Genomic DNA, 10,443 nt, shown 5'->3' with positions numbered 1-10,443 from the left:
TGTCAGTTTGATTGTTTGTCAAAAGTCTTTGTTGTAAACATGAAAGGCCTATTCACAAAACGTGCTTTGTCAGTGTGGGCTGAAACATCATTCACCACACGATAAGACACTGTGAGCCAATCAGACTGCTGGTTTATTGATCTAGAACGGAAAACAGTTAGTTAAACATTCTGGGTAGTGTGTGTGTGTGTGTGTGTGCGCGTGTGTGTGTTTCTTTGTGCATGTATGTACATCTTTGAGTTTGTGCATGTTAAGAGTGTGTTTATGTGCATGTATTTGTGTGTGTGAGAAGGAAGAGGGGGTGCATTCATGTATTCAACCTTTTAACCTCATTATCATCACAAATTATTTTTTTCATTCAAAACATAAGGGGTGATATACAGTAGTTGTGATGGGGTTCTGACCTAATCGGCTCAGCTTTCCGTGACATCAAGTGTAATGTGCGCAGCCCGGAGTCGGTCGGTGGGTCAACCGTAGACGTATCGGTGTCACTCATTCACGTGCACTGGTTGACGGAGCGCGAGCGACCCCCGTCGCATATGTTAAGCGCGCCTCTGGTTTCCACACGCAGCAGCAGCAGCAGCAGCGGTCTGCGTCTTGCTAAAAAATGCATTGGAGAGAATACCGTTTGATGGGAATAATAGCGCGGCTCCGTGTCTTCGCTGCTCCCATCTTCATTGTAGTTTTTTTTTCTCACGTTGTGGTGTAGGATTATTTCCAGGTCAAAATCTCAGTTTCCTGTGCGGCTTGTTTGTACTAAAAATGGCCGGAGATGGCGGAGCTCTGAAGGATATCAATGAGATTAAATCCCAGTTCAGGACCAGAGAGGGCTTCTACAAGCTGCTCACCCTCTCCGACTCACAACAGCGGGGCGGTGCGCCGCGAGGTCCGTCTACCGGAGCCACGCTGGGGCCCGGGGGTGGACCGGGTTCGATACCCGGTGGAGGGGTAGGTCTGCTGCAGGGGCCCGGGTCTGCCTCTTCCAATGCCGCAGCCAACTCCTCTCCGGCTGGCTTCCATCCCCCCGTGCGGGTCTCCATGGTCAAGCTCCAGCCAGAAGACCCGGGCGAGGAATCCGAGCGAGTGTGCTTCAACATCGGCAGAGAGTTATATTTTTATACCTACACGAATATCAAAAAGGTGAGACTTGTAAAGCGCCCATCGGGGTGAATGACAGATTGGATGATCATGGTGGTAGCAGCTAGCTAGCCAGCATTGTTGATGATGGGATGGTACGAGCTGTCATGGTCCGGCATCTGTCTCTTTATCATTACCTATACTTTTTTCCATAAAGAAAAGGTTAAATATGTCCACATCTGGTATTTGATGTGCATTTAATACCAGCCTACCCGAAAATTGCACATTTATAGGATATGTTGTCAAATATCGCAGGAGTACCAAAGTGTAACTAGTTGAAAAAAAATAATGTAGCCTACTAAACATGAACAAGAAATCAGGAGATGTTTTTTTTTTAAAGTAAATATGCACGTAATGTCGACTGTGGGGTGTTGTGATCACAAACTGAACATGACATCGTTTGTAGCACAAGAATGATAGTTTATGAGCTTCTGTTATCCTTCAGTCATAAAGAGGTTCATAAATAATGGTAACTCATGTCACCGTTTTATTGTCTAGAAGAGTAAATGAGAGTATAATAAAGTATACTCAGGGGGCACTGTGCTTTCTGTATGTGAAAGTACCCTCTTCCTCCAAGGATGTAGCCCAGCTCATAGCCTAGCCCTAAGCCTATGGCCAATTAGATGATGACTTGATTTAAGGACACCCTACCCCAGATGTGAACGTAGTATACAATATATAGAGATGCATTCGTAGTCCACACACATTTACATTTTGGACTTGAAATGTTGGTAAATGGACTTGTTTAACAATGGATATATCATGTCATTGTGACTCACTATAAACCCCCCTCCTTCTCTCCTTTCGACTTGTCTCCCCTCTCCCCCCCCATCTCTCTCACCTTTGAATGCCTCAATCTCCCCCTCTCAATTCAAATCATCTATCTCTCGATCTCTCTTCTCCCTCTATCCTTCGCTGGCTCTCTGTCAAATGGTGTCTGTCTGTCTCTCTCGCTGTCAAATGGTGTCTTTTTCCCTCCTTCCCTCCACTCTCTCCATCCCTCCACTCTCTCTCCATCTCTCTGCTCTCTCCATCCCTGCTCTCTCTCCATCCCTCGTCTCTCTCTCCATCCCTCTGTTCCCTCTCCATCCTTGCACTCTCTCTCCATCCCTCCTCTCTCCATCCCTCCCCTCTCTCTCCATCCCTCCACTCTCTCCATCCCTCGTCTCTCTCTCCATCCCTCCACTCTCTCCATCCCTCGTCTCTCTCCATCCCTCCACTCTCTCTCTCCATCCCTCCTCTCTCTCCATCCCTCCGCTCTCTCTCCATCCCTCCTCTCTCTCTCCATCCCTCCGCTCTCTCTCCATCCCTCGTCTCTCTCCATCCCTCCACTCTCTCCATCCCTCCTCTCTCTCTCCATCCCTCCTCTCTCTCTCCATCCTTCCACTCTCTCCATCCCTCCACTCTCTCCATCCCTCCGCTCTCTCCATCCCTCCACTCTCTCTCCATCTCTCTGCTCTCTCCATCCCTCCGCTCTCTCCATCCCTGCTCTCTCCATCCCTTTACTCTCTCTCCATCCCTCTTCTCTCTCTCCATCCCTCTGTTCTCTCTCCATCCCTCTACTCTCCATCCCTTGTCTCTCTCTCCATCCCTCCACTCTCTCCATCCCTCTGTTCTCTCTCCACCCCTCCACTCTCGCCATCCTTCCACTTTCTCTCCATCCCTCCGCCCTCTCTCCATCCCTCGTCTCTCTCTCCATCCCTCGTCTCTCTCCATCCCTCGTCTCTCTCCATCCCTCCTCTCTCTCCATCCCTCGTCTCTCTCTCCATCCCTCCACTCTCTCTCCATCCCTCCGCCCTCTCTCCATCCCTCGTCTCTCTCCATCCCTCCGCTCTCTCTCCATCCCTCCGCTCTCTCTCCATCCCTCCACTCTCTCCATCCCTCCACTCTCCATCCCTCGTCTCTCTCTCCATCCCTCGTCTCTCTCTCCATCCCTCGTCTCTCTCTCCATCCCTCGTCTCTCTCTCCATCCCTCCACTCTCTCTCCATCCCTCCACTTTCTCCATATCCCTCCACTCTCTCCATCCCTCCCCTCTCTCCATCCCTCCTCTCTCTCCATCCCTCCACTCTCTCTCCATCCCTTGTCTCTCTCTCCATCCCTCCGCTCTCCCTCCATCCCTCCACTCTCTCCATCCCTCCCCTCTCTCCATCCCTCCCCTCTCTCCATCCCTCGTCCACCGGTCTCTGGTCGTCTGTAGGCGGTGGACCTCAGTAAACCCATTGACAAGAGGATCTATAAGGGGACCCAACCGACCTGCCATGACTTCAACCAGCACTCCGCCACGGCCGAGAGCGTGGCCCTGATCGTGGGCTTCTCGGCCGGCCAGGTCCAGTACCTGGACCCCATCAAGAAGGAGACCAGTAAACTCTTCAACGAGGAGGTGGGCCTGGGTGTTTGGGAGTGTGTGTGTTCAAATGTAACTCGTCTGTACATGCAAATAGGTGTAAAATGGGTTTGTCCATTCATTTGAGAATTAATGGTTAAGAATTTGTGGGGTACATTGTCTAGGTGGACGCCTAACCTAAATAATGTTTTTATCTTTTTGGGGAAAATAACCTTCATGGCTGGTCTTGTGTGTATGTGTGTAGTTATGTGTGTATGAACATGTGTGTATGTTTCCGTATGTAAACGTGTGTGTGCCTGTGTAGCCATATACATCTGGGTTGTATCTGTTTGTGGACATGCACATTAATAATGATCTTGTCTATACATCTCTACACACACACACACACACACACACACACACATTTGTTGTCTTGTCAGAAGCTAACAGAGTGGTTTGTACTATGGTAAGCTTATAGCTGCTATACCGCTAAAAGCAGCCAGGCCTAACTGCTGTTTGTAGTAGACATGCGTCTGAATTCACAGTAAATCAGTGGATAAAAAGCAGTTTGTAATAGTAAGTGGAATACACAATAATAGTGATGCACGTTTATGTAGTAGAAATGAGAATATACAGTCCATTAGGTTCAGGTATTGCAGCTTTATAACAGCGAATTAGTTTTAATGACCGTATATCTCTGTGTAACCAGCCAAACATTAAATGGTTTCAACAGGATGTTGAATTCCTAAGGAGATATTGTGATAACTGAATAGTGTTCCATTAATCAAGCCCCCAACTCCCACCTCCACCGTGTGTGGAGCGCTCGTTCTCAGATTTAGCACAAGTTAAGTGGTCCACTGTGAGAGAACTGCAGATTCAGCCTCAGGACCTCTCTGAGCTCTCCCAATTTTTCAGCGTTGCATTGTGGGAACTCAAGTTTCTATTACTACAGTACAGACTTCCCCTTAGCAGCTCAATGCCTAATATCTGTTTTGATCTTGTTCAATGGGATTCCAATTAAATATTTGTTAAAGGCATGTGCTATACTTTGAAATAGGTGCTTTAATTTGCATTTCATCATATTTTATTTAATTACCTTTTCTAGCCATGTCTGTCTCTGACTTTCATCTTTAAAGTAAGATTTGTGATCATTTAAATAATTCTAATACCTATTGGCAGGCTCAGTTTTCGTAACTACTTCCATGATAAATCCTTTAAATACAGTATGGCCACGCTGTGTCGTTAAGTTCAGTTCCTTTTTTCCCTCTACTTCCACTTTCTAACCCACCGTCACGCCTGTCATCAACGGCTTTCAGCCTTCCCCTTCAGTTTTTATATTTTATTACTTTCATTACTTACTCATCTATTTTACTTACAACTGCCTCTTCCTCTCCTAAACCATCTCCTACTATAATGTATCTTTATGTCCTCAGGAGATCTGTCTGTCTGTCTGTCTGTCTGTCTGTCTGTCTGTCTGTCTGTGTCTCTCTCTCTCTCTCTCTCTCTCTCTCTCTCTCTCTCTCTCTCTCTCTCTCTCTCTCTCTCTCTCTCTCTCTCTCTCTCTCTCTCTCTCTCTCTCTCTCTCTCTCTCTCTCTCTCCAGAGGTCTCTCTCTCCAGAGGTCTCTCTCTCTCTAACATCCCTCTCTCTGTACACCCCCCCCCCCCAGAGGTTGATAGACAAGTCCAAGGTGACGTGTCTCAAGTGGCTGCCCAAGTCGGAGAACCTGTTCCTGGCCTCGCACGCCAGCGGCCACCTCTACCTCTACAACGTGGACCACCCGTGCGGCACGGCCGCGCCCCAGTACTCCCTGCTGCGGCAGGGCGAGGGCTTCGCCGTCTACGCCTGCAAGACCAAGACGCCGCGCAATCCGCTGCTGCGCTGGGCCGTGGGCGAGGGCGGGCTCAACGAGTTCGCCTTCTCGCCCGACGGCGTGCACGTGGCGTGCGTGGGCCAGGACGGCTGCCTGCGCGTCTTCCACTTCGACTCCATGGAGCTGCAGGGCGTGATGAAGAGCTACTTCGGCGGCCTGCTGTGCGTGTCGTGGAGCCCCGACGGGAAGTACCTGGCCACGGGCGGCGAGGACGACCTGGTGACGGTGTGGTCCTTCGCCGAGAGCCGCGTGGTGGCCCGCGGCCACGGCCACAAGTCCTGGGTCAACGTGGTGGCCTTCGACCCCTTCACCACCTCCCTGGAGGAAGAGGAGCCCATGGAGCTGAGCGGCAGCGAGGAGGACCTCCACCAGGGCGTGGCGCCTCCCGCGCCCCCTCCCGCTCCTCCTCCTCCCGCCACGGCCGCCGCCGCCGCCGCCATCCCCGCCGCCTCCTCCATGCACTTTGGCCGCATCCGAACCAGCAGCACGCTGTCCCGGCTGTCGCGCCACAGCTCCAAGGGGGGGTCTCCGGCGGTCTCCTACCGCTTCGGCTCGGTGGGCCAGGACACGCAGTTCTGCCTGTGGGACCTGACGGATGACGTGCTGTACCCGCGCCTGCCGCTGTCCCGCGCCCTCACCAGCACCCTGGTGCCCTCGCTGTCCCGCTCGGGCAGCGGCGCCACCGCCGTGGCGGGCGGGGTGGAGGGCCACCACCACCCCCCCAACACCGCCGCCGCCGCCGCCGCCGCCGGCGCCGCGGTGGTCGGCGGCGGCGTCCCGCCCACGCTGCCCCTCCCCCTGCCCCGCTCCCTGTCGCGCTCCAACTCCCTGCCCCACCCGGCCGTGGCCAACGTCGCCAAGGGCCCCGGCGCCGCCGAGGGCGGGGGGGGCGGGGCCGGGGGAGGGGCCGGAGGAGGAGCGGGCGGGAGCGCGGCGGGCGGCGGCGCGGCGGGCGGGGCCAACAGCGCGCCGTTCAGCATCGGCCGCTTCGCCACGCTGTCGCTGCAGGACCGCAAGTCGGAGCGGTCGGGCGGCGGCGGCGGCGGCGGCGGCGGCGGCGGCGGCGGCGTGGAGAAGGAGCACAAGCGCTACCACAGCCTGGGCAACATCAGCAAGAGCAACGACAAGATCAACGTGGCGCCCCGCAGCAGCCGGCTGGACGCCGCCAGGGTGCTGGGCACCACGCTGTGCCCGCGCATGCACGAGGTGCCGCTGCTGGAGCCGCTGGTGTGCAAGAAGATCGCCCACGAGAGGCTCACCGTGCTGGTGTTCATGGACGACTGCATCATCACCGCCTGCCAGGAGGGGCTCATCTGCACCTGGGCGCGGCCCGGGCGGGCGGTGAGTGAGCCGCCGCCCTCCCCCCCCCCCCCCGGGGTCCCCGTTCATCACCCCGTTCATAAGGGGGCTCGTTAGCACAGGAGACACACACACACACAGACAGGCGCTGGAAGGCAAACTGTCCCAGATATGAATAATGGTTTCTATCGGAGTTAGGCCGAGCATGTTCTGCATTGGAGCCAAGTGTCAAGATTAAATATATTATCGATTTAAATAACATAACAATAACAATGAAAAGTTTTATTTAATGCATAATATGTTAAAACATAACGATGTAGGTCGGCGGCAAGATGAAGATGCTGAAAAGCCTATAAAAGAGGAAAGATAGATTGAGTGGATCTGTAAGTTCTAGAGCTAATTAATTAACACGGAAGCTCTTCTGTGGTTCATCGTCACTAATCTCTCTTTGTCTCATTGTAGAACCAAGACCTTCACACCATTTCCTTTTTCCAATTTGTAATGTCTGGATTACTCTTAAATCGTTATCCTAAGCTGTGGGTGGCACATGGTGTTCTCTCCCAGCCACTGAATCTAACGTCTTCCCCTTCTCCTCCCCTCCTCTCTCTGCCCTCCAGAACTTGACAGCACAAAACGGCAACTCTCCCAGCGGCACGGTGGTATAGCTGTGGGGTAAACTGTCCCCTCTCTCCCTCCCTCCCTCCCTCCCTCCCTCCCTCTCCTCATCCAACCCTCCCTCCCTCTGCTCATTGCCCCCACCACCACCTCGCCCTTTACACCATTGTCAGTGTTAACCGCCCTGGTGGTCCAGCCCAGTGGTCCTACGGAGCCTCCGGACCCTACAGGAGCCCTCTCTCCCGCCCCATCTCGGACTCACCTGGGCCACGCTCACTCACCTGGACCACGCCTATTCTCTTTTGCCCCGCCCTCTTGCCGGAGCCACCCTCATACCCTCCCCCCACCGCCTGACCCCGATAAGCAGCGACAACAATACAGGGTGACGGGGGTCCCTGACTTCTGGATCTCTTACCCTCATGGAGCCAAGATCCACCAAGAAACAAACCGTCCATCCTTCTCTCTCTCCTTCCATTCCTTCCTTCCTTACTTTCTTTACCCCCCCCCCCGTGCAAGAGACACTGCAAAAGCCACGGCCAATGTATTAAATGTTATTTATTTTATCACAAATCTGTGTAGTAATTTATACTGTAAATAATGGAAAATACTCTATAAACACTAGAGGACAACCATCGCCCGCGTGTGGAAGATCACGCAGTCGTAGGAGGAGGAGGAGGAAGGAGAAACGACTGAAGAGACTGACGAAGATTAATATATAAAAGATACTTCTGTTGTACATAGAAGCTGCGGTTAAAACTATTGAATGTCTGCTGTCCAAGGGGGAACTTTAACATTCAAATGGGTTTTGATTTTGCGTGCTAGTCTTCACTGGTCTGCCCAAATTGTCCGGGGGGGGATCTTACCCCGATGCATTCTGGGTCCAACTGTATGAACACTGAAGACAGAGGGCATCTTCCAAAATGGCCGCTAGCTGTACATTTCAGCTCACTGTCCAGTCGTACTTCATTACTATATTCATGAACGAACAACATGTGTGGACTCGAACAAACACTCGCTCACTTTGTACAAGTAACACATGCCCCTTGCAGTTGAAATGATCATGCACTGACACATACACACACATACACGATTCCAAGATTATTATTATTTATTTTTTTATTCCTGTTTATCCTGGAAAACACATCTTTTTGCACATAAAGAACCTTGAGTTTTGTCTTAAGCCTTGACAGTACCACTGCTGCGGTCTTAACTCAGCCCATTACTTACTAAAAAATAGATTACCGAAGTTGTGTAGGGGGACGGATCTGAATTTAATTTAATTACTAAATGAGAGTTCATTGATTGGCCTCGTGAGCCGTCCACCTTCTCGGAAGACACAGCATTCCCTCCTTCCTGTAGACCGGCACAGGGAAGCAGCTACCAATCCCTTTTCCTTAACATTGATTGGGTTCCTTTGCGTTTGCAATAGTGTTTAAACTGACCACTTGTGACTGCCTGAGGCTACTACTGGAATTAACAAGACGTTCTGTTTTAAGGTTTTTGAGTCATAGCTAATATGTTGTTGGTTTTTGGTTCAGTACAGAGCTAAATGACGCGTCCCCTAGATGTCTTAAAGGACATGCATCGTACACTTATCTTGTACGTGAATGTTGGTTTTGGAGACGGCTCGATTAGAAAACGCTTTTTAACTGGAACACATTGTACTGGGTCAGAATCCTCGCCATCCCAAAATGAGTTCTGCTGTCATGACGACGAGAAGCTCACATCATCTCATCTTATCTAGATTGTGACACGTCTCTTAAGCTGCATACTGTATGGTAAGCTCCATAATGTAACTCACTGTGGAATATCCTCTGTATGACTTATTCAGAGACTGGCAATGTTTTCAGAGGCCAGGACAGTTACACCGAGCAGCATAGGCAATGCTTCAGCTACTGCTGCATCTGATGGCTAAAATAGATTTGTGGCCACATAACGAACAATATTGTGAGGGAACGATCAGATATGAAAGAAGGTGTCGCCGCTTGTTAATGGTGGAAACGTTAAATATAGGCTGTGGGTTTAATTATTTGTTTATGTCGGATCAAAATTATCCTTTGTTTGAGCGTTTAAATGGTATGGCATTCTCTTGTAAACAGAGAAAAATAACAGTGCTAAGGACTGCTGCTATTACATTGTTATAGGGGAACTTGCACAAATGACACCCAATAATTGAAACGCAATGGGCAAATAATAGTACCTCATTGAAAATGCCAGTTAACACATTACATAGGAAACACTTACACTGTTACCAGCTGCACTGCTGATACCAAGACCTTGTTTTGTAAGTGCATTTCGGCAGTATTGGGACTAGTTACCCTTCGATTTGTTCCTTTAAATTGTTTTATTGCTTAATTTATTCTATGTCAAATGTCAACTAATTATAATTGTATTTATTTCCTGTCTGTGTACTATCCAATGAAGTTGTTTGAAATATAAATGCACTCCCAACTCTCCTGATGATGATAAGGCAGAGTTAATGCCAGCAACATTTGAAAGTGGCAGTTAAAAGTTAATTTTATGAAGAGATGTTGCCACCTGTCGTCTTAATATAGCTGGTTCATGTTAAATATGAACTAGTCATGCACTAAATGTAAACTTTGTAGCTTATAATTATCAGATAGTTCATAGTTTATTAGTTTACTGTACTAATTGCCTTGAATGAACTTGATAATCTCTGCAATTTTGCTCTGAACTATAACATTTACAAAAATACAATATTGTTAAAGCATGAATTCCTTAATCTTCCTACACTTCATTCCTATTTTGTGCTGAATCCACACTGCTTCTAGGAATGGATAATAAAGGTTACCTATAGAAACACCATAGTCCACATTAACGTCCAGAGAGAGCACGCTCAGAACCTCTTTACCCACAATGCCTTCTTCTGAAATGCAGCTTTACGCAAGAGAAACACGCTTTTGTTAACTGATTTGTTATGTTTTGTTTGACATTCCAGATTTGACATCACAAAGCATGTACTTTTTTTTGTTAATAATTTCTAATAAACTATGCATCAACCGACACACAAACACACCAATTATTGACAGAAACTCACATCTTGGCACACACACCTCCCCTGCATCTGTACTGGTTCAAGTTAACGGCTGAATGACATCACTGTTTGAATATGGAGATCTGATATTAAAAACTATAAACCTCACTCATAAGTGTTCTTGATATGATCTTTGGTACA

The 10,443-nt window shown here is 49.6% G+C and overlaps 1 protein-coding gene across 1 annotated transcript; it reads left to right on the top strand.

Moving 5' to 3' along the window:
- Window positions 1-747: 747 nt before the first annotated feature.
- LOC307072120 (WD repeat-containing protein 20) lies at window positions 748-7,738 on the top strand. The gene is made up of 4 exons (XM_079731312.1): window positions 748-1,140; window positions 3,336-3,518; window positions 5,130-6,674; window positions 7,250-7,738. The coding sequence occupies exons 1-4, from the start codon at window positions 763-765 to the stop codon at window positions 7,295-7,297; spliced, it is 2,154 nt and encodes a 717-aa protein (XP_079587438.1). The 5' UTR covers window positions 748-762; the 3' UTR covers window positions 7,298-7,738.
- The last annotated feature ends 2,705 nt before the right edge of the window (window positions 7,739-10,443 follow it).

Source organism: Pollachius pollachius, assembly GCF_949987615.1.
Source record: "Pollachius pollachius genome assembly, chromosome: 3".
Taxonomy (NCBI): Eukaryota; Metazoa; Chordata; class Actinopteri; order Gadiformes; family Gadidae; genus Pollachius; species Pollachius pollachius.
The sequence above is the reverse complement of the archived record's forward strand: the minus strand, read 5'-3'. Positions and strand labels throughout refer to the sequence as shown.